Source organism: Elgaria multicarinata, chromosome 8, assembly GCF_023053635.1.
Source record: "Elgaria multicarinata webbii isolate HBS135686 ecotype San Diego chromosome 8, rElgMul1.1.pri, whole genome shotgun sequence".
In the NCBI taxonomy this organism is placed as follows: Eukaryota; Metazoa; Chordata; class Lepidosauria; order Squamata; family Anguidae; genus Elgaria; species Elgaria multicarinata.
In genome coordinates, this window is record NC_086178.1 from 72,418,811 (window position 1) to 72,443,744 (window position 24,934).

The 24,934-nt window shown below is 42.9% G+C and overlaps 1 protein-coding gene across 1 annotated transcript; it reads left to right on the forward strand.

Moving 5' to 3' along the window:
• Positions 1-371: 371 nt before the first annotated feature.
• ACADSB (acyl-CoA dehydrogenase short/branched chain) lies at positions 372-18,643 on the forward strand. Its single transcript, XM_063132774.1, has 11 exons — positions 372-464; positions 3,005-3,164; positions 4,972-5,072; positions 5,658-5,864; positions 8,630-8,800; positions 9,644-9,769; positions 10,643-10,735; positions 11,961-12,050; positions 12,730-12,867; positions 14,638-14,737; positions 15,592-18,643. Exons 1-11 carry the CDS (start codon positions 420-422, stop codon positions 15,660-15,662), a joined length of 1,302 nt encoding a protein of 433 aa, XP_062988844.1. The 5' UTR covers positions 372-419; the 3' UTR covers positions 15,663-18,643.
• The last annotated feature ends 6,291 nt before the right edge of the window (positions 18,644-24,934 follow it).

Sequence of the window (24,934 nt, forward strand, 5' to 3'; positions counted from 1 at the left end):
AAATTAACCTCTGCATAATACTATCCAAATGGGATAATTTAAAGTTTCACAGGTGGGCTACTTGTTGTGCCCTCCGGATCTTTTGGCCTACTATAACTCCCGTCAGCATTAGCCAGCATAGGCACTGGTGAGGGATGATTGGAGGTGTAGGCCAAAACATCTGGAAGGCCACAAATTGCCCACCCCTGACTTAAAGCAACGGTTTACCCACTGTTCAGATAACGTAATTTGCTAGAGAGAAAGAGAAACGAAAAAGTGGCTTGCACTTCCACCACTCGTGCAACGCCGCTGGGGGTTTCTAAGGGGAGCCAGAAGTGAGTAGCGCAGTAAGCTTTTCGGTTTTTTAAATCTCTTTGAATTCACATAACAAGCTGGGAGGAATTCTTCTGGTTTAGCCCTGGGCGCTGACGGGGACGGCGATGGCGGCGCCAGGTGTGCTGTCTTTGCTGAGGCGCTGCGGGAAGGTGAGTAAATGGGACTCTGCTTACCTGGTAGACGAAGCCCGGGTCTTGTGCCTTCAGCGGCCGCGGATGAAGAAGAAGGGGGCCCTAGCATAGTGGCAGAGAGCACATGCTTGGCATGCAGAAGGTCTCAGGTTCGATCGCCGACATCTCCCTCCCGTAACAAGGAACAGATAGCAGCAGGTGATGTGACCTCTGCCTGCCTGAGACCCTGCCGAGCCACTGCCAGTCAGAATTGACAGGAAAGATGGGCAAAGGGTATCTCCTTCTGTCACCTGTACACGTGAAGTATGTCCGAGCATAGAGGTGGCAAGTGTATTTGTTGGAGAGGGTCAGGTGTGTGTACAGGTGGCTTCCGGGTCTATTAGGATTTAGGGGGCTGGCTTTCCACATCAGATCATATGGCTACTGGGTGATTTTGAGTCCTGGCACCTGATTAGTTGAAAGGGGTGGGAGAAGCCAGGTGAAGGGCTGCTCGCTGAAAAGGAGGCTATGTCACCTGCACCTTTAATAGCTGTGTAGAAGAGGGAATTTCAGCATGGGTCTGTGCAAGCTACACTCTGAAAATTCCTCCTCCTGTACGATTACTAACAAATAGACCTGGGTTGGAATAGGCTTTAGTTTGAAACACCGAAGCCTTCAAGCAAAGTTTCACAGCTGTTAGCATTGGATATGTTGTGCTTGCTGTGCCTTGAGTGAAGCCATGCCCACTGGCACACACCCTCCCAGTCATCCAAGATATATGGGTGTATCGCTATAGTTCCCCGAAGGAGGGGTCTGTCCACTCACCCCCAGGCTGCTCCACCGCAGTGGGAGGGGCAGCCGTGTAACCCACATCACTCTCTCCTGGCTTCAAACTATGGTCTGCAGTGCTAGGCAATGTTTAGGGAGACCTGCTATTTGTGACTGATGATTGTACTTCAGGCTTCAAAAACATTAAAAATTAACTGAGGGTGCAAACCTATGCATGTTTAGACAGAAAAGAATCCTACAACTCCCAGCATTTTAAAAACCAAACAACATTGGGCCTGTTCAGACAACACACTAAGCCATGGTTAGGCCACTAACCCTTTTGCAGCAAATGTTTAGTAAGTGTGTTTAAAACGTGATTTATGTAGCTACCATGGTTAGGAATGGTCACACAAACATGCTAAGCCATAATGTTTACTTCAAAATGCTTAACCACCGTGGTTCAGCATGTTATCTGAACAGGATCACTGAGTGCACACTCCAGTTCCAGGGTCCCCTTAGTATGCATGCCAAGTTTCAGGTGTCTAGATTTCATGGCCTTGGAGATGTAGTGCTGACAGGCAGACTGTTTAAACCAAAGAAGAACAATCAGAATTTAAAATCTCAGACTAGACAAATGCTGCTTTCCCCTACCTTTTTGGTATGAGATCTAGAGCTGGTTCACATGTATGCTGATCAGCACAATCGCAGTGGGGAGAAGAAGCAGATCCACTGCCTCATCTGAAGCCCTGTTGGCTTGTGCCAGCCAGGGCAGAAGGTGGGAGGTGCTGGGTTTTTTGTCTTTTCCTCTAGCAGTGTGGTTTTAAAAAAGCAAAAATAAATCCGCCCTCTTTGCTAAAATGGGAAATTTCTATGCCAGCCTGGAGCAGGCATAAGTGAGGGGCCTGATCCTGGGGGCCCTCAGGGAACAGAGGGGTTTTTGAAGTGGTGGATCCAAGGCCAACTCTCCCCCAATTAATTTAAAATAATATAAGAGAATACAAAAGAGAATTAAAGACAGCAGACAAAAAGTTCAGAAGCTAATGAGCTGGGGAGAATCAAAACATTAACATCTTGAAAGGACAAAAGTCTTCACATGCCAATGGAAGGCCATCAAGGAGGGAGCAAAAGTAACTTTCCTAGGAAGGGAGTTCCAAAGCTTGGACATAGTTTTCCACTCCATCTTCTCCTTCTACAGCATCCTATATCATAACAAGCCTCCTTCTTTGCAGCCCGGGCCTAGTGATGAAGAGTTTATTAACCACATTTACTGTGCAATAAATGTGTACTCATAAATAAGACCCAGTGGGCCTGTTCAGACAACACACCAAGCCATGGTTAGGCTGCTAACCCTTTTGCAGCAAATGGTTAGTGTGTATAAACCGTGGTTATGTAGCCACCGTGGTTAGGAATGGTTCACACAACATGCTAAGTCATAAAGTGTAGCTCAAAATGCTTAACTGTTGTGGCTTAGCATGTTGTCTGAACAGGGTTATTGAGTTCAATGGGACTTATTCCCAGGTAAATGAGTATAGAATGAAGTATTACCTGAGTCTACCATTACTCTCTGTAGAACAACAGATAGTCTACAACAGAGGTGAGAAATATGTGGTCATCCAGTTATTGTTGGGCTGCAGGTTCCATCAGCCCTAGCCAGCATAGCCAGTGGTGAGGGATGATGGGAATTGTAGTCTACCAACAACTGGAGGGCCATGCCTGATCTACAGAAATGTCCTCTTTCTGGAGCCTTCAAAAGAAGTTTGTTTTCTTTAGTACTAGTCCTTTCTCACTCTTAAAATATTTTTTGCCCACAGCTAAGATGGAATATTCCTCGGTATACAGATCTTTGGATGACTCAGCCCTGTGTCTTTAAATCTTCCAAATCAAAAGCTTTACCAAACCTAGCCAAAAATGATGTGAGTTGTGCTCCACTTCAGACATTTACGGAAGAGGAGATAATGATTAAAGAAATGGGTAATGTATCCCATTTTAGTACACATTTTATTTACTTTCTTTGGGCGAAGTCCACTGGGCAAAGTCCACTAGTGTTCATTGCACCTACTTTTTTTATCCAGTTTTCATCCACAGTTTTCCCCTCCATTGTTGCATTGTTTCAGTTCATGTATCTTTTCACCTGGAGCCCCGCCCCTTGGGAAAGGTTTACAGGGGAGGAGGAGCAAAGGTTTGTTTTGCTAGTTTCAAGGGTGGGTAGATGAACAATCATTTTAACTTCTTTTGTAAAGGTGGTCAGTTCCCCTCCTTTGCTCCAAGATAACTAAAATGCTTACATCTGCATACGTTTTAAAGATAAAGAGATCAAACTTGGCACAGTGGTAGCTCTTAAGAGGGCTTTCAGAATGCCGAGTTTGAATCAGATTGGTTCATCCCTTGATTTTTAATGATTTTTTAAAATCCCCCCCCTCAAACCCATTTTCCTGGTAGTCCACAAGTGTGAAGGATTGATCTTCCTTTCCTTTGATAATGTGAAGCTGTGCATCTCTAGGTTTATAAACTACAGATCTGCTGTTCCCTTACTCAAGAGTAAATCCCATTGATTTCAAATGCATTTATATCGAAGTCATACTAAAAACAGATGCATGCTTACCTCTGAGTAAACCCCATTGAACAGAGAGAGACTGACTTCTGAGTAAACACATATAGAACTGACTTTTAACAGTGTGGTCACTCAGAAGCTTTTTTTAAAGTCTAAAACAGCAAACTGGAAAGAAGTGCTCTGCAACCCTATGCTTACTTCTGAGGTCTTACTTCTGTTTACTCTCTGTTCAATGGGGTTTACTCAAAGGTAAGCATACATTAAAAATAATAAAAGATCAAGGGGTGAACCAATCTGATTCAAACTTGGGGTGGCAAAAGCCCTCCTTAAGAGCTATCACTGTGCCAATTTTGATTTCTTTATCTTTAAAAATGAGGGAGCTGTGGGCAAGGAGGGTGCATTTTCCGCATTTCTTTTAAGGTGAAAATGCCTACTCAGGGGTGAGAACATAGATCTAAATGGGACTTCTCTCCTTCCACGGTTGATCAGAGAACCGACCCGCCCTCTTTTGTTGGCGAGACTGCCCTTAGACACACTCGCCCCCAACAAAGAGTGGGATGGTCAGATAGAATGCAACAACAGCAATACAGGTGAGGGAGGAGCGCATTTATTTTGCAGGGAGGGAAAATAATCCAGACTTTCCCCACTTCAAAAAGAAACCAAACATGGAAGGGAAGAGGCAAAATGAGTGTAGGATGTGGACAATGTCATGTGAAAAACTGCATACCAGGCATGGCGAGTGTGCGATAAATCACTGGTGTGATGGAGCTCTAAATCTGTTTTTGTCAACAAGGTTCGCCAAGGAGCAATGTTTATAATAATACTTTGAGGAGCATAGTTCCCTTCTGCAAGCAACACTTTCAATTTTCTTCACAGTTGTTCTTTCAATTTTTAAAACGTTTTTGGGGGTTCTAAATGTCTTTTTTTTAAAACAACAACAACAGCAATGTTCACTGTTTTCTGTTGCAATGTAGAGGGAAGGGATCAACCGTGTTGCTTTTCTCCCTCTACACTGTGTAGTACAGGCCACTCTCAATGGCAAATTTCAGTCCAAAATTCCAAAGTCAAACTAATGCTATTGACTTAACCTTCTGAAATGTACATCAGTTAGGTTTCTGGCTCCAATGCATCTTGTAAGGTCTCTGCACTAAAAGGCATCCTAACTTATAAGAATATACGTAAATAAGGTTAATAATTAAGTTCTTTATATCTTTTTCTTTCTTACAGTAAAAAAGTTTGCCCAAGAACGAGTTGCACCATTAGTACAAAAAATGGATGCTGATGCAAAAATGGATGAATCGTTACTACAAGAGCTATTTGAACAAGGGGTTTGTACAGGTTTTTTTTTTTTTTTTTTGGCGGGGTGGGAGGGGGTATGTTTTAAAAATGGGATAAGTAATGTTTTCTCTTTGACCATTATGTACGATGTGAAGATACTGGCTCCTGTTTAATGTGTGTATCTGTGTAGACATGCATAGGTGTGAATACATCTATATTATATGGCATTATAATGCAACGGATGAATGATATTATTGCAAAGTGGACATAGAAGGCGGATTGCGAGTTTTATTTGGGTGGCTTTGTGATACTCATAGCTTATCTTTTACTTAGATAATTTATGCGGTCACTGCAGTGAAAGTAGATGTTTGGGAAAAATATTTGCTGACTTTGAGAAGCATTCTGATTACTCTTTAATTAAATAGGATGTTATTAATGGCAAGAATAATTTCAGTATTGTGTCACTCTGATTTCAAGATGTGCTTCCCTACAACAGCACAAACAAACTCGTAGGATTGCAGTGCTGGACTAGCTCTTGCTTCTGACTTGCATTCTTTGGGATGGGGGTATAGAGTCCCCATTTGTAGACTGTTCCCCACTTCCTAACAATAAATAGCTTGTTCTCTCTTTCTCAGTTAATGAGCATTGATCTTGACTCAGAATATGGCGGAAATGGATCTTCTTTTTTTTCCGCCATTCTGGTGGTTGAGGAATTAGCCAAGGTGGATCCATCTGTATCACTTGCGTGTGAACTCCAGAATACATTCATCAATAAAATGTTTGCAACGTATGGCACAGAAGAACAAAAAAAGGCCTATTTGCCCAAGCTGGCAAAAGACATGGTAGGTGAGGTGTGCTGGTGAGTAAGTTGAATATAGAGTTGCGTAATTTTAAGGATTCTCGTCTTATGTAAGAATTAGGGTGCAATCCTGTTACGATTGTCAGCAGCCTCTGAAGTTGGAGGCTGCCAAGTACCCAGTGTGAGGCGGCTGGAAAACAGAGGCGATCCTCGCTTTCATGCTCCGGTTGCCCTGCATTTTCTCAATGCAGGCGATTTTGCCTGTCTAGCTGCAGGGCTTCCGAACAGGAGGAAAGGAGGCTGGACTGTGCATAGGAAGCTGTGTAATGCAGCTTCCCCTGTCTCCTCTCTCCCACTGGGACCTGGCCGTTTTCCATATCACCATGTTTCATTTCTAAGCACGGAGACGTAGCCGGCATGGAGAGAACCGCACAAGCTATGCTGGGGTGGGTGGATCACAGTCTATGGGCTTCAAGGGCAGGGTCCCGATTCCAGCCTCGGATCCCAGAAACTGAAAAATCCAATGTCCCCTCCAGATGCTGTTTAGGGGATTGCTCTTTTAACTGTATAGTCATGTGCAAGTTTACTAAGTTCCAATGAGTTATACCTTACTTCCAAGTAAGTATGCATAAGATTGCAGCCTAAGAGCCTGATTCACTGGGGCATTTGTGTTAAGGCTTTCTTGTAGGTCTCAAATTAGATTTAATCAGCTCTTTCACCTTAATTGGGGTATATTATGTAGTTATTGATTTCTTAGACACCAAACAATCCAATCTGCTTAATCTGAAGTGGAACTGTTCATTTTCATTAAAATCAGATTGGCTTACATCAAAGGCTAGGTGCAAAGACATCTATATATTTCCTGTTACCAGTTCATTGCATGGTAGTGTTATTGCTGCTCTATCAATAGTTCCCCCTTGCCCCCTTTGCAATGCTGGGCAAAAGTAGACATGTGACATTGGGTTCACACAACATGATAACCCACACTCAAGGGTTGAGTATGGGCTGTTGAACTGTGAGTTGCTGCTAAACCGTGAGTTGTGCTGTCTGATTGTGGGTTGCCATGCTGTTGTCTGAACCCAGCCATGATAACAAGCCATGGTTTGTTAACTACAAGCAACCCATGCAGAGAGCCAATGGTTTGTTTTGGGGTTATGAACTGTGGGTTTTTCATGGTTAACAATCCATGGTTTGGTATCATGGCTTGGTTCAGACAACACGATAACCCATGTTTCAACAACTACAACCCATGCTTTAATGACTACCCACACTAAATCCATATCAACCTTTGAGTATGTGTTATCGTGTTGTGTGAACCCAGTCAATGTTTAGGGGAAATAAGAGAGCTCTATCTATGTTGGATTCTAGAAAACTGAACCAATTAAATAGACCCAACCCTTCTTTGCTTTCCAACCATGCCAGTGCCATCCAACAAAAGGTTTTGTTTTTCATTGAAACGGTACACAAATGTTTGAGAGGCAATCTTGTATAAATATTTGGACATAATTGGTTTGTGGATGGTGCAATTAAACATGCCATTAAAGTAACAATATAAAAACTTGGTGACAGAAGTTATTTGAAAATGTGAAACTTTGCATTATATGTAGCATTACCAAATGGAATGCGAAAGGTTTTTACGGTGTTCACATGACTGAGTGAAGATATATGAGTATGGATTGGATCCTCTTTGAACCCAAATCTTTTAATCCACAATTGCCAGATGCCAGCACACATTGTGAAATATGTGTGATGGTATCTGGCGATTGTGGAATAAAAGACTTTAAAGCTATGAATTTTAAATTTTAGTGTTTTTTTTAAATTAAATCTATTAAAAAGTTATAAACTGGATGTATTACTTGTGGTCATTTGTTTTGTTTTTGGAGTTAGGAAACATTCTATTACTCTTCCTGTTGGACTATGGTTACACAACATGCACATCCCAAAGATGTTTAGCTAGAAAAGTCCTATAACTCTCAGCATGCTGGAAGTTGTCAGACTTTTTTTGTGGGGGGGGGGGGGCGTTTCTATACATGCTTTGGATTGTGCCCTTATAGTGCTTTGAACTGTGGCCTTACAGTGCTATCTCATGCATATGTACTTGGAAGCAAGCCTCAACTTCTCTTCCGCTTCCCTTCCCAGTGCAGTACTCATTACAGGCATTGTAGCATGACTTGAAATTCAGGGAACAGTGTCTGATAGTTTAACTGTTCATACATCTCAAAGAATGTTACAGGAATGTTTGATACCACTTTATTGGAGTGTTAACTCTCCCATTCCAGTACAGTAGTTTTGTCCCTAGTTGGGAATGCCACCCACTATATTTAAGGACTCATTGACCCAGAATTCGCTTAGAAAACAGATGGAATTCTAAGATTCTGTATTTATCACAATATGATAATCTTTTATACAGTCACTGACTCTCAGCTCAACCTAACAGGGTTGATGCGAAAATAAATTGAAGGAGATGAAGACCATGTAAGCCACCTTAGGTTGTTTGGAAGAGGGGAAAAAGGCAGGATATAAATGTAATAATTAATAATAATAATAATAATTCCCAAGTCTAATCAAAATACAGTCTTGTGCACAGTGTCTACTGGTTACCTACCCTCCCTTAGCATTACATTGATAGCTAATTGTGTCAAACTGTTTAAGCCCATTGTCTTTGCATCTTACATGCTGTCTTGAGTCACAGAGGATGTCAACACTGTTGGAAAAAAACATTTCCTTGCTTACCTTGCTGTACCTGAGTTTGCAAAAGCCATTACATAATCAAAATACCCGGTGTTTTGACTTTATCTTCAATGGTAGATGGGCAGCATCTGCCTTACAGAGCCGGGATCTGGCAGTGATGCATTTTCCTTGAAGACTCGTGCTGAGAAGCAGGGGGACAACTATATCATCAATGGATCAAAGATGTGGATTAGCTTCGCTGAACAAGCAGGAGTGTTTTTGGTGCTGGCAAATGCAAATCCTTCTGCGGTAAGTTGCCATTTGGTTTCCTGAAGGTATTATTGTACCGAGATTAGTGATGGGGGGTATAAACCTAGCCTTGCACCTTGCTTATACTGGCTGTCTTGCTTCTCCCCTACACACCCTCAGTTTATGGAATTTCTTCCCCTGCTTGGAAACTTCCTAGCAGCGGCAGAAAAGCAAGGTGAGAGACTCATTTCCCCCCAGTATTGTGCCCTGGAGTTGTGTCCTCAGCACTTTGGGAGCAGGTTGCAGGCTGAGCTCGGCTATGAAGCCGCTATCAGAGGCAGCCACCACCAAAGGGGTTGCTCCAAAGAAGGCTGTTCCTTAGTGGTGCAGCAAGAGTGAGGGCTGCCTCTGATGTGAGGGGTTTGGGCGGGGGGCTCATGGTGGCCCTTGGTTTCTTGCTCCATTACTATATTAATCTGGGTGTGTCCAATTTGAGCAGGGGCGGGCAACTTGTATTTTGGCCTACAATTCCCATCATCCCTCTACACTGGCTAGGGCTGATGGGAGTTGTAGGCCAAAATATCTGGAGAGCCACAAGTTGCCCAACTCTGGATTAGAGGGTCTTCACCAGTCTTGATATTTGAGACAAGTCTCCTCAGACGTAAACAGGAGAAGGTGAACCGTGTCCTCAGAACACTACAGTTGAACAGCTTTGGGAGGAATCCATGTCCTAGTCATTCCTGTTGCAAGAAGGTCCCATTGATTTGAATGGGACTTGCATCTGCTTCTTCACAAACTGACTGAAGTGGGTTCTTAAAATGTTTACATATTTGTTTACTTTTATGGAAAAGTTATATACGCTTACCAGGACAGTTAATTTTTTATATTTCCCCCACTTTTCAGGGTTATAAAGGAATTACTTGCTTCATAGTAGACCGTAGCACAGAAGGCCTACATGTAGGAAAGAAAGAGGATAAGCTGGGAATCAGAGCAACATCTACATGTCCTGTAACATTTGAAAATGTAAAGGTAGAGTAATCCTTTTAAAGCGTCTTGTGGAATTCAGCTGTGTCACTGTAATAATATGGAACATTTAAGTGGGCTACGGTCACATAGGTTAGCATGAGTTTGGAAGTAAATGGCATATTGCAGGCTAGGGGTTATTTATGTTTCGTTCTTCTGTTTTGGGCTACTTACCCTGTGCCTGCTTACCCTACCCTGTGCCTGTTTGCATTCTCTTCCCCTCCTTATTGTTTTACTATGATTTTATTAGATTGTAAGCCTATGCGGCAGGGTCTTGCTATTTACTGTTTTACTCTGGACAAGCAGCAGCGTAGGTTTAACGCACTCCTGCAGGGACTGGACGGAGGTGAGAATGGCTTAGGTTGCAAGTCCCGTTTCTGGACAAATCCCCTCAGAGGGCATACCCTTACTGCTGTCTGTGTTCTGAGACGAGAGCAGCCTGGGCTTTGGGACTTGACCACATGGGGAAGAGCGGACAAGTCCCTACTCTCTGCTGTCTCCCTTCTCAGTTTGGAGATAGCAGCTGGAATGTGGGGTGGCCTTTGTCCATTTCTCTGTCATGGGAGGAAGCAGAGTTTCGTGCCGTCTTCCAGCATGAAGAAAAGAGAATAGAAAAAGAAAAAAATGGGGGATGTCAGGGGGCGGAGCCACAGCCACGGCGGGCCTGTTGGGGGGCAACCCAGCCCCCCATTACTAAACTGTTCACCCCTTTTTTAAGCCTTCATAACTGACCCAAATGAAAATTTTTGTCAGCTAAAAGTAACACACTGTTCGCTTTCTTTTATGTTCTTGTACGCAACATCTTTACTTAAATGTATGTTTGGCTTTGGGGAAAAGGAAAAAAGGGTGCAGATTAATTGGCTCATTTTAATTCTTCAGGTTCCTAAGAGCAATATCCTGGGGCAGCTTGGGCAGGGCTATAAGTACGTAATTGAAATGCTCAACACAGGAAGAATTGGGATAGCTGCGCAGGTGAGTAACACTGCAAAATACTGAAGTGCGGTGCATACATCACGGAGGATGCGTACAGGTCTCATTGCCTCAATACCCCCTCTCCGAAAGGATCCCCTGAAACTCTAACAAAACATCTTTTATAACTGCTGTTAAAGGGACGTTGGATTGTCCACTCACTCTGTGCATGTGTCAACCCAGTAATGCCTTTCCCAAATGCAGTGTTACGTATTGCTGTTCAACCAGAAGTGGGACAGCTGCAGCTCAGATATAGCCTTGGCTGCTTTTCATACAGCCTGTGGAACCCATGGCAGGTTCTGCCCAAGCCTTCTGCACGCGAGTAGGAAGAAAAAGGGTGTTTCTTGAAGCTTTCCCTTCCTTTGACATTGCAGAGGGTTGGACTAGATGATCCTTGTGATCTCTTTGAATTCCAGCGTTCTATGATTCCCCACCCAGGAACATAAGAACATAACATAAGAAGAGCCATGCTGGATTAGACCAAGGGTCCATCTAGTCCAGCATTCTGTTCACACATTGGCCACTCAGCTGCCCATGGGGAATCCATAAGCAAGAACAGCATGAGTGTAACAGCACTCTCCCACCCATGTTCCCCAGCAACTCATTTGCATTGGCGTACCGCCTTTGATACTGGCGGTAGTAGCACATAGCCATCAGGATTAGTAGCCATTGAGAGACTTCTCCTTCATGAATTTGTCAACCATTGTTTAAAGCCAAGGGAGAGAAGAGTGCTGGATCTGTGCTTTCAAAAGCCATGCCCTCCTCCACTGCGGCTCCATCCCTTTGCCTTGCTACTCAGCTGTTCCAATACATCCGGGATTAGAAATAAAAAGGGGATTCCTCTCCCCATCTCCTCCCCAAGCCCCGGGAAGCCTCCAGGCTTGAAGACAGGAGTAGGCAGGACCTGCAGAGGGACATCCGCGGGCCGGATTAAGCCTGCAGGCTGTGGGTTCCCCACTGCTTGTAAGCCTATGCGGCAGGGTCTTGCTATTTACTGTGTTATCTGTACAGCACCATGTACATTGATGGTGCTATATAAATAATAATAATAATAATAATAATAATAATAATAATAATAATAATAATAATAGTTCCAATAAGCCTCAATGCATTTAGTGGGAATAATGCCCAGTTTTTTTTAGCATGCCCAGTTCAGTTTAGAAGCCTGGAGTAAGGCTTGCTTTAGCTTTAAGAGGATAGTAATGTTTGTGTTGTTGTTCGTTCACAGATGCTGGGATTAGCACAGGGGTGTTTTGACTACACAGTTCGATATACAAAGGAGAGGAAACAGTTTGGAAAAAACCTATTTGATTTTCAGGTACTGATTGATTGGCATGTTCTGTGAAATGGGTCAAAACATAAAGAAGAAAGGCTGATCACAGGGGACGATGTCCTCTAACACAGCCGAAATATTGTAGACTACAGTATTACAACTGCTCTCCCACAGCCAATTCTAGCTAGAAGGCTTTCCCATGAATAGTTAATTTGAAGAACATATCCCAAGAGTTAATACATTTTTTGATATCGGTGTAAGAAGAACCTTCTGCAACTTGAATGAGAGCAGCGGCTTCTCCGTCAGTTATTTCATCCATCAGGACAGAATTACTACATCATTAATTTGCTATTTAAAACCCTAGCTCTAATATAGGTAACAACTTTAACACATATATTTAAATCACTTTATTATATACTGCAGCACCATAACATGCGTTTATAAAGGAAAATGATAGTAATGCATTCCCCTTACTTTTTTTGTTAATTATTCCTGGCTCTGTCTTCCAGCCATGCAGGCTGCAATCCTATGCACACTTATCTGGAAGACAGTCTCATGGAACCCAATTGGACTTACATCCAAGTAAACATGCAAAAGGTTGAGGTGACCCTAACTCATAGCATCAGAAACTGAACATATTGTTAGTGGTCACGAAAGGAGGATTGAATGTGTAAGTTCTTCTTTTCCTTTTCCTTTTTTTAATGTGGGGCTTGCTTCTTAAAAGGGAATGCAACATCAGATTGCTCACGTGCTTGTACAGATAGAAGCTGCAAGACTGCTAACCTATAATGCAGCCCGACTTGCAGAAACTGGGAAGCCATTTATAAAAGAGGCAAGCATGGCCAAGTATTACACAGCGGAGGTAAGCTTGTTTTTATTTAATAATAATAATAATAATAATAATAATAATAATAATAATATTAAAGCATAATTGAAGGAGAGCTATAACTTTATTTTTATGTTTACTTTGTAAGTCTGCAGACATGGTTTCCTCCAGTACTCAGCTTCTCTCTCTCTAATTAGGAGAGAGAGAGAGAGAGAGAATAACTGAGAGAATATATTACATCTTAAATGAATTTCATTAGGATCAGCATTTAACAAGGAAGGAAGGAACTAATTCCCATTCTGCAGAATAAAAATAGGATTGCAAGGCTAGGTTGGAGCATGCTGTCACTTCAAAATTTGCTGGCTTGAGAGTGAAGATGCAGTTTTCCTTCCTCCCCTCCTGCAATAACATTCCCAGGTACTCTAGAAAATTGTCCATACATTAAAGTAGATACTGACTTGGATTTAAAGGGCTACTTTAAGCACACCCAATGGGTTTGTTTGTTTTTTACTTGAAAAGCTATTTCTTCAAAAGTGGTTTAACATGAGAGGGTGAGTTTGGCTCCAAGCCTTAAGGCCTTTCGCTTTGCATCACTGATTGCGTGGTGCTCTGGTTCGCAGCCACTGGCTTGGATGCAAAAAGCCCCCTCAGCTTCCTCTATCCCTTCCGATGCAGAATTAAGTGCACTTAAGCCCATTGGAATGCCATGGGGCTTTTCAGTCTGGATTGTGGCTGTTGTGTTAGGAGCCACTTCCAGTAATCTCTTGTATGTTGACCGCAGTCTAGATGGGGGATCTGGAGCCTGAAGTCCCACTGCATGCATGGAAGCTCCCAGCGACAGCCCTAAGGTTAAAGTCTAAGGAGCATCTAGATGTGAAAGCCACTGAAAGGAGTAGCTCAAAAGTGGGATGTTGCTACCTTTCTGCAAACAGGCCTTCTGGCAGATGCTCCTACAATTGCTGTTGCATCCTCTGGCAACGTTAGAAATTGTGATGTTTGGACTGGGGCTGATTTTTGGACTGGGGCTCTCTCTGCCCATTTTTGAACTTTGGATAGAAACTAAGGCAACAGTTGATTTAGTATTACATTGCCTTTCTCTGCCTGCCTTCCACCTCCATAGCTTCTCAGTGACCTCTCTGCTTCTTTAATCCACCTTCAAAGCCAAGAGGTCACTGAGAAGCTATGGAGGTGGAAGGCAGGCAGAGAAAGGCAACGTAATACAAAATTAACTGTTGCCTTAGTTTCTACCCAAAGTTCAAAAATAGGCAGAGAGAAGGAAACAGAAAACAAATCAAGTCTCTAGGTACTGCTTTTTAAGTTCTTCCTAAAAAGCAATTAATTACTTTTCAATACCAACAAAGCCATTTTGTGGGATGGGCATAGCCTGCATACTGCTTAATGCTTTAAAAAGGGCACCATCTGGTTCTGGGCCTTCTTAAGAAAGATACAGGCATTTTGCAGACTACAGGACTTCTTCCCACACCCCTCTCTAACCAGCTCTTAAGTACTTCTAAGTGTTTTCGGCAAGAGTTCGAACACCACTGATGTACAGCGCAACCAGTGCATGTTTACTCAGACTTAGTTTGCACTTAGTGTTACGTTCGCAGAGTTTTATGTTGTTTAAGTTGTTTAATGTGTGCTAGGTTCACACATTAACCACCCATGCGCATGTGAACCTGGTCCTTGTGTATGCATGTTGAATCATTATAATCAAATGCTGAGTGTCTGTGTACTTTTCCTTGCTTCTCATGATCTGAATAGCAGAATCTAAGATAATTCACAGCATGCCTTCTGCATATTTTATAGGTTGCAACTGTAACAACAAGTAAGTGTATTGAATGGATGGGTGGAGTTGGCTTCACGAAAGATTATCCTATTGAAAAATATTACCGGGACTGCAAGATTGGTAAGTAGCACTTCCTTATTTAGTATCTGTTGCACGTGAAAATATATTTTCAAGTTGAAGGATCAGGAAAATTATCACAAAGGGTCATTTCACATTGCTCATCTCTCTCTGATACAGTTGTTCAACGTTTGTCAGTTTTGATGTATATCCTTAGTCACTACTGGTTCTTCTCCGTTTCCCAAGTTATGATGTACAGGCAAACTTATTACATACCACATTTTGTTTTGCGCAGAATTACAATGCAGGTCAAATGTTGTGTCCTTCACATGCAGCTGTGTGGGCAAACTGATGCAATCTGCATCGCCCATGTGGCTGCATTATTCACCTATAGCCTCCAGCTGCATGGGATGGCATCACAGGAAAGGAGGTTCCATACAACTGGGGGTAAAGGGTGGTTAGCCCATGCACTAATAGAAATATCAATTAGGAAATGCATTGCGATACATTGAGTACATTTTGTATAACCTGACATAGGGCTAATTTTGCCTATATGAAAATTGCTGTTTTGTCAGTTGTGCCTTCATTCAACAGTAATGCATACAAGGGGATTTAAAACTATTTATGACAGTCATTTCACACATACAAGTAACTGCATTTGTGAATTTGCCCTTAAATGTTTCTTTGTGATAAAACTTCATCACCACACTCAAATGTTCCTACTCAATGGGTAATATGCTGCACTGATCACAAAAATGACTCCCATTATAGTACTAGGAGACACATTATAGAATGTTGAGCTGTGCCTCAATTACATATTGAATCTTTGCTTCATGGACTGGTGTTTACTGAAAAGTGCTTTAATCACTGTTTATATGTTTCCTTGATTCATTTCCCCCCCTTATGATTTGTTTCAGGCACCATATATGAAGGAACTTCAAATATCCAGTTGAACACGATTGCAAAATGCATTGCTCAAGAATACTGAAATTCAACAGATTTAATGACTGTTACAGTGATTACTTTATAGAAAGTTAGAAACAGCTTGCCTTCCTGATGGGATCATGGGTTACCTCTTTATTTCCAAGTTCTAAGACAAAAAAGGCCAAACGGTAGTAATTTTAAATCCTTGTACTATATTGCAGTATAAGCAACCGCAATGCACCAATAATGCACTGTAGCACTTCTTAAATGTTTCCAACTATAATGAAACAGGGAGTTATTACCTCACCTCCCCCTTGCTTTTTTTTTTATTTAGGTGCTTTTGTACCCACATGCTAGGAGACTGTAGAACTACTAACTTCAGTTGATTCTGGGCTGGTGAAACAAACCAAGGCTGTTCTGCTTTACCATATGGTCTCCTTGAGCCTTTGCATCTGCTTTAATTTGGGGTTTGTTAAAATAAACACAAAAAACTTTAAATATAAATTGTGATAAATAACTAAACTTCCAATCAAATATTTAATCAAATATCCAATCAAATTTTAGAGAATGGAATCTCTAAAATTCTATTACATTAGAAAGCCGTAATGAAGCCATGTTCAAAACACTCTGCAACACTTGCATGTCAGTGGACTATGCTAATATTGAGAGTAATATTGACTAAAAAGGATGATAATCTCCCAAATAATTAGGGGTTGAAATGGAGTAGATATTTCCCCATAATTGTTAAGATGGAAACTAGAGGAAACTGATAACGTGCCTTTCATATAGAGTTCCTGATGGTTAGGATGGTATCCAAAGTCCACAGAACAATATTACTCCCTGTTTTGTCCTAGGCATCCTGTGTAAATGTGTGCAATTCTTGGAGCCAGCAATAATCTAAATATTTGTTTCTGAATAAACCTGTTAATTTTGGCATATAAAGTGTTACAGTATGTCCTGGAATAGATTAACTGGGTGCAGACAGGAAGCTTTCCTCTCAGAATACTTTTGTTCAAGGTGATTTACAGCTCAGTACTTAAGATTTGGAGCACTAGGGCATAAAAGAGTAAAATAGTGTATACCAGCATCTGGGCTACCATGGTTTTATGAAACAGTGTGCATAAATATTGCCTGCATTGTAAACATTTAGGTAAGTAAAGGGTGCAAGTTCCACTGAGATCAGTGGGGTATATCAGTTTCGATTAAAAACCCTTTGTCTTAATTGGTTTATAGAATGCAACTTTAATTCTTGTGCCTCAGTCCTTCCTTTCCCCAGATATGTAAAGTGTGATCTCCTTGCTTCCTTGCCTCAGTGGGTGGAATTGTTGCCGACAAGCACACGGAACTGAGGTATTGGTGTCTGGTTCAAGGAGTGCCATATTTGAAACTTGAATGCCCATGTGCCTCTTGCCATGTGTATGTATCACATTTGGTGTTGTACATGCTACATTTGCACAGACCATTTTATTAGTGCAGGAAAATGGTCATTTGAGAAGTGCCCCTCTGTAACACAAGAGACAAGCCCAGTGCAGACAAGGGGGAAACATGACTCAGCCGGAAGTAGGGGGCAAGGATTGCAGACACGGCTACACAGTCATTACCATGCCCAGGGGGTGGGGTGGGAAGATGATAATACAAATATATTTCCCAGTTTTTATATGGAGTGTCTAGTCCTTGTCAGATTTTCTGGAATTAATCAGAAGTAGTATTAAAACATGACATACTGGCCCAGGCCTTCTTTCAGAAGACAGTGAGAGTGAGAAAGCACTCAGATGAAATTCTGGGACAGACTTCTCCAACCTCGTGCCCTCCAGATGTTTTGGGCGACAACTCTTGGAGTTCCTGACCATTGGTCATGCTGCCTGGGGCTGATGACAGTTGAAGTCCAAAACATCTGGAGGGCACCAGGTTGAGGAAGGCTGCTCTAGGACTTCCCAAGTGCCCCTCCCTCTGTGACATCTCAAGAACGACACATTCCAGATTGCATTGTGCCTGCTGGTATTTTCTATGAATGGGCTGGAGGAGTTGTTGTTGGAGTCCAGCAGCAGGAGGAGGCCAAACATGAGCATGCAATAAATCACTCGTGTAGGGAAGCTCCGTTTCTCTTGCTCTTTTCTCTCTGTTTCTCTTTCCTTTTTGTAGATGTGAATATGGATGGTGGCCCTGTATCACAATCACAAGATGACATTCTTTAGTTGGAAAATGACAAGAATTTGAGATTGTCACCTTTCTCACCTATTCCTGTGTTCATTTTGTACATCAAGCTGCTGCCAAAGGGTTCAGAAGTTACTTATATAAATAAAACCTGGGTAGGAGAATCTTTTTTTTTTCTTTGATGGTCCGTTGAGCCATAGAAAAAGTCAGCCAGTGCCTGAAGCTGATGGTAGATGGAGCCTAAGCAAAAACTGGGCAGAGCCACCCTTTTGTGTTATTATAAGAGGTTGCAAAAGCACCTACTTCCTATCAGGTTCAATACAAAGACAAGATTTTAACACACTCTTCTATTGTCTCCAATAAAAGAAGAAAATTATGTTGTTTTTGAAAAAAAGGGGGGAAGCAATGCTAATATATAGCCCAAGTAATCATAGTTTCATATCAAAACAGCTGGACAAGTCTGTGGTCTTGGTCAGAATAAGAATCTATGCAATGATAATGGAAATGGTGTTAGTAATTACATTTCCTTCATAGAATTTGTCCAGTAACCATGGTGCATTACCATGCCATTTTGTTTCCACTGCTGTGGCATTAATTCTAAGAGGTGAAATAAATGTGTGCCTGCTGGTTTTTTAATTGGCATACAGTAGAAATAGAAAAGGTCAGAACTGTTGGGACAACTTCCCCCTACCCTTTCTGTCTCCTCTCTTTAAGAAATGAGTTGAAATAACAAAATAAATATGAGCAACGATTGCAAAAATAAAAAGAAATCAGCATTGGTAGCAATATTTGTTATAATCTGACCTGATTCTGACATTCTTATGGAACCATTATATCTTTTGTAAAAGATAATAACTTTCTAGAAAAGACACCAAATAATGTATGTTTACTTACTGCTTGTCAACAATTGCCGCAAAATTCTTTTTGCAAATTAGCAAAACACAAAACCAACCCTATTTAGTGCTAATTTTGAGCATGTTACAGAGTGGTACATTATGTACTAGCAGATGATTATCTGAGTCATTTTTTTTATGGAGAGAGCTCCATGTTCCTTTTTTGTGCCTTTAAAAATGCAAGCACGTTTTACATGCTTGGGGAAAAACTTTTTTGCTGTAATGAGAGTAAAATTGTTTTAGTTGAATTATCTCACTTGTGATCACTTTTGGGCAGAGTACTATGGTTACTATTTTCAAAATGCATCTAAAAATTGAAAGTCCTTGTGAATTACCAGTATGCAATTGTATTATCAACAAGTGAATAGATTTAATAAAACCAGCAAGAATCTACAAAAAATAATAATCAAGGATTGGGATGGCCTGATCAAAGCTAATGTTAAAGTTTCATAGAGGAGGTGAACCTGTATCTGAACTGAATGACTTCACACGGCAGACTGGGGCTCATATGACTGAAAGTTCCTCTGTATGAAAGCATTCCCCCACCCCACCCCTCTCTATCACACACACACACCATTTCACATTTGGACTTCAACTCAGCATTCTTGACTATTGGCCATCGTGGCAGGGGATTGTGGGAGTTGAAGTCCAAAACATTTGGAGATCTTCCTTTTTGCCCACTCCTGCTCTATAGTGATAAAGCTCCAGACACGGGTTTACCACCCTCAGGGTGAATTTGGCCTAAGTGACAGTACAACAACACCAAATTATTTAAGGTTGTTAAAGCACAAAGGGATTGTGAAGAGCTCCAAAGGGATCTCTCCAAGCTGGGAGAGTGGGCATCCAAATGGCAGATGCGGTTCAATGTAAGCAAGAGCAAGATGATGCACATTGGGGCAACTTCAAGTATAACCTAATGGGATCTGAGCTGGTGGTGACTGAACAAGAAAGAGATTTTGGGATTGTGGTGGGCAACTCGATGAAAATGTCCACCCGGTGCATGGCAGTTGTAAAGAAGGCAAACTCCATGTTAGGCATTGTAAGAAAAGGAATTGAGAATAAAATGGCCGGTATCATATTGCCCTTATACAAATCTATGGTGTGACCGCACGTACAATACTGTGTACAGTTCTGGTCACCACACCTAAAAAAGGATATTCTAGAGCTGGAAAAACTGCAGAAAAGGGAAACTAAAATGATGAAGGGGCTGGAGCATCTCCCCTATGAGGGAAGGTTACATCAACTGGGATTGTTTAGCTTGGAAAAAAGGAGGCTAAGGGGAGACATGATAGAGGTATACAAAATTATGCATGGTATGTGGATAGGGAGACATTTTTTCTCCCTCTCTCAAAATACTAGAACCTGGGGTCATCCCATGAAGCTGATTGGTAGGAGATCCAGGACAAATAAAAGGAAGTATTTCTTCACACGGTGCATAGTTAAATTGTGGAACTCACTACCACAGGATATGGTGAGGGCCACCAATTTGGATGGCTTTAAAAGGGGGTTGGATAAATTCCTGGAGGCAAAGGCTATCAGTTGCTACTAGCCAGCCTGTGTGCACCAGTTGCGGGGAAAATGAGTGGGAGGGTGCTGTTGCATTCCCCTTGTCCCTTTTCTCGATAAAGGTCATCCATCAAGGCTACCAAAGCTGATTCAGTCCTGTCATTAGGTCGAAACCCAGATTGAAATTGGGTCTACATAATCTGGGTCCTCCCAAAACTGCTTGCAGTTGTTCTGCCAGGAGCTTTTTGGAATGCGGCCCCCGAGGGTTGCTCCAAAATGGAATTTGGCCCTTGGCCTGAAAGTGGTTCAACACCCTGCCTTACCTGCTGGTCTGCTGTCATGATGTCTAATCCCTGACAAGGGTGCCAGCCAGGCCCATCCCCTCTAAGTGTATCTTTCTTCTCTCGTAGCAACTCTAGCCATTTGCTGGCAAAACCGCAGGATAAAATCTATTTTGCACTTCTCTTTAGACAGTTCTATAATTCCAATTTATTCCCAACTTGCCTTTGGGCTCTAAATAACGCTGGCTGTTTTTAGGACTGCTTATGATGATGTCTGGAAGTGGGGTTATTAGGAATGTTCCTATTGCAGTTCTGTCATTTGGACTTATTGTTAAGTTAGTTTTATGTTGGTTTTAAAATAGGGTGGAAAGTCGCCTTAAGCTTATAGAGAGATGGGATTAAAAATATTTTAAATAAATACATTCCCTTCCCCCCCCCCCCCGCGCCCCCTGTGTTTCCCCAAACCCCAAAGATGTCTACTTCGGGGAAAAATTGCATCGATAGCCCATTCCAATGTAGCATTTCCATGCTCTTTCTCATGGGACGATTTCTAAAAGTTATGGCATAAGCATGAAATGCTGCACTGGAATCAAGCCTGGCTTTTTAGTTTCTGCAGAGATTGCATCGCTCCCCCACCCACCCTTCAAAGCAGCCACTAGAGGGCCATCCATTTACCAGTAAACAGGCCGAAAATTGCCGAATCTATACGGTAGAGGGCACAGGAGCTCTTCCATAAACGCCGGGGGGGGGGGGGGGGGATGCTAAATCACTATCGCATCCAAGAGACTGGAGGGGGGGGGGAACTAAGACATGGGAAAGCGTGCCAAGAAAGCTTGCCAGTCTAGGAATAATTAAACGTATTCATTTCCAGAGTTAACTCTTCTTAAGGTTAACAATAACTCCTCTTTGGCACTGGAGTGAGCTGACTTTTCATATACTGAAGTGTTCATTCATTGTGTGTTTTTCTTACTGTTTGGCTTCAGATTTTCATTAGGACCAAAATGCAGCTGTCTTCCCCACCCCCCACCCCCTGGCCCTCATGTGGAGAGCTAAGCGGGCTTCCCTCCTCCTCCTCTTCTCCCAGAGGAAGCTGCCTTAAACTGAGTTAGACCATTGGTCTATCTAGCTCAGTAGTCTCTATACCAGCCTTCCCAACCTGGTGGCAAGGGACATACTGGCTGGGGATGATGAGAATGGTTGTCCAATACATCTGCATGGCATCTGCAGCGCTCTGCAGTTCCAGGCAGAGGAGTTCTTCCAGGGGATTGAACCCGGGACCTCCTGGATGCAAAGCATGTATTCTACTATTGAGCTACGGCCCCTCTCTGACTAGGCAATCTCATAAACTTCTAGGACAGGAAAAGACGTGAAGGCCAGCCTCCCCTTCACCAAAGCATGGACCTCTGCAACAAATATTCCTAAAAGATTGACTTGCCTCTAAGTGGCTTAACTGCCATTCAGTATGTTGTGACAAGATGTGGGTTTATCTGCTCTCGGTGGCAACAATGAGCTGGCCTTGGGAACTGTTACTGAACAGCCTTCACTTTAAAATCATGGCTTGCTAGAGACCGTGAGTTAACAAAGTAATATTGAAACTGTTGGACTACAGATGGAGTGGATGGGTGGTGGCCCATAGCCTGATTCTTGCTCTTTGGGTCACTGCAAAACAGTGGTGTAGTGGAACCAGGGCTCACAGGGCTGAAGCACCAGAACTTTTTTATTGGCAGGGGCACTGACATGATCTGCCTCTGCTGCCCCACACTCCCTCATACTTTCCTGTTCCCCCTGGGCTTAGCTGCAATCGTTGCGGGGAAGGGGAAATGAATTTTCCAGCAACAATATATTGTTCCATGTTGTAACGCAAAGAATTTGGGGGTGGCACAGTCTTGAAAAGGCCATTAAGACCCATTATGCCAAAGACCTGCTCCCCATGGTGATGCAAACTGCTAGAACTGTTTGGTTGATATGGATCAACACAGCTGCCTAAATGTTTGGACTCTCTTTTTTTGTGTGTGGGGGGACACGTAGCTATGGAGGTTGTCATGATGAGAGCCTGCACGTCAACATTTGCTACAAAATTTTAATTGAGTAGAGTCATAAGCACTTTTGTTTATTTATTTATTACATTTATATACCACCCCATAGCTGAAGCTCCATGGGCAGTTTAAAAAGTTAAAAACAGTGGACATTTTTTTAAAAAAAGTATACAAAATTTAAAACCATCAAAAATATATAAAAACAACAGTATAAAACAGTATCCATTTTAAACAACAACAGTTCTGGGGTCCATTAAAAAACAAACAAACTTAGCAAATGTTGTTAAATGCTATTAAATGCCTGGGAGAAGAGAAAGGTCTTGACTTGGTGCTAAAAAGATGACAACGTTGGTGCCAGGCGAGCTTCATCGGGGAGATCATTCCATAATTGGGGGGCCACCACTGAAAAGCCCTCTCCCTTGTTGCCATCCTCCGAACTTCCCTCGGAGTAGGCACTCGGAGGAGGACCTTAGATGCTGAGCGCAGTGTACGGGTAGGTTCATGTCGGGAGAGGTGTTCCGTCAGGTATTGTGGTCCCAAGCCGTGTAAGGCTTTATAGGTTAAAACCAGCACCTTGAATTGGACTCAGAAACGTATAGGCAGTCAATGCAAGTGGGCCAGAATCGGTATTATATGTTTGAACCTTCTGGTTCTAGTTATCAATCTGGCCGCTGCATTTTGCACAAGCTGCAGCTTCCGAACCATCTTCAAAGGCTGCCCCACGTAGAGGATATTGCAGTAATCTAATTTGGAGGTTACCAGAGCATGGATGACTGAAGCTAAGTTATCCCTGTCCAGATAGGGGTGTAGCTAGGCCACCAAACGGAGTTGGTAGAAGGCACTCAGTGCCACTGAGGCCACCTGGGCATCAAGTGACAGAGATGGTTCTAGGAGAACCCCCAAGCTATGAACTTGCTCCTTCAGGGGAAGTGCAACCCCATCCAGAACAGGTTGAACACCCACCATCCGGCCAGAAGGACCACCCACCAGCAGCATCTCAGTCTTGTCTGGATTGAGCTTCAGTTTATTAGCCCTCATCCAGTCCATTGTTGCAGCCAGGCACCGGTTCAGCACATCCACAGCCTCACCTGATGAAGATGAAAAGGAGAAGTAGAGCTGTGTGTCATCAGCATACTGATGACGACGCACTCCAAAACTCTGGCTGACCGCACCCAATGGTTTCATGTACATGTTAAGCTGCATGGGGGACAAGACTGACCCCTGCGGAACCCCATACTGGAGAATCCACGGGGCCGAGCAATGTTCCCCAAGCACCACCTTCTGGAGCTGACCCGCCAAGTAGGAGCGGAACCACTGAAATACAGTACCTCCCATGCCCAACTCAACCAGACGTTCCAGAAGGATACCATGATCGATGGTATCGAAAGCCGCTGAGAGATCAAGGAGAATCAACAGAGTCACACTCCCCCTGTCTTTCTCTCGACATAGGTACAGGGCGACCAAGGCTGTTTCCATGCCAAAACCAGGCCTGAAACCTGACTGAAATGGTTCCAGATAATCAGTCTCATCCAAGAGTGTCTGGAGCTGTCCCGCCACCACCCGCTCAAGGACCTTGCCCAGGAATGGAACATTTGCCACTGGCCTATAGTTGCTAAGATTTCCTGGGTCCAAGGAAGGTTTCTTCAGGAGTGGTCTCACTGCCGCCTCTTTCAGATGGCCTGGGGCCACTCCCTCTCGCAGAGAGGCATTAATCACTTCCTTGGCCCAGCCGGCTGTTCCATCCCTGCTAGCTTTTATTAGCCAAAGGGGCAAGGATCCAATACAGAGGTGGTTGCACAAACCTGTCCAAGCACCTTGTCAATATCCTCGAGCTGTACCAACTGAAACTCATCCAAAGAAACTGGACAAGGCTGTGCTCTGGATACCTCACTAGATTCTCCTGCTATAACACTGGAGTCTAAGTCCTTTACAAATTCCCTTGCAAGAACATATGCAACAAACCTCTAAGTGTAGCTTGTATACAGCATGAGCTTTCCAGCAGCACTTCGGCTTGCCAGGTCTTTCCGCAATCATGGGTGACTTTCCGCACAGGCATGCCCCCCCCCCGCCTCGACTCCCGAGCAAGGTCAGATGGCAGAAGAGCTGTGGTTGCTTCACTTAGCGGGAAAAGTTGGGATAAGTCCCCGACTTTTTCAAGGCACAGATTCATCTCTTTGCCTTGTAGTGGCTGCAAATCGGCAGCTGCATCATATAATCAACACAGTGCCAATTCACAGCCACCGTGGGACAAAGATGATATCTAGACAGCCCCTTACCCTTGTGTTTTTAATTGATTTATTCCTCTTTTATGTTTAAACTGAGATTTTGTTTTTAGCTGCATTTTATTATTGTTAGCTACCTTGAGCACCATTTTTGGTGGAAAGGTGAGCTATTTTTGAGAGATGAATAACTAAACAGACTACATGGCTTTTTGCACTACATGGATTTATCAACATGCTCAGGTAA

What these genes read in the sequence shown, in the direction of transcription:
- ACADSB (XM_063132774.1), top strand. Translation starts at nt 420, where the DNA reads ATGGCGGCGCCAGGTGTGCTGTCTTTGCTGAGGCGCTGCGGGAAG. An exon ending in GATAATGATTAAAGAAATGG is followed by an intron (nt 3,165 to 4,971) that starts GTAATGTATCCC and finishes TCTTTCTTACAG; the next exon opens with TAAAAAAGTTTGCCCAAGAA. An exon ending in AAAACCTATTTGATTTTCAG is followed by an intron (nt 12,051 to 12,729) that starts GTACTGATTGAT and finishes GCTTCTTAAAAG; the next exon opens with GGAATGCAACATCAGATTGC.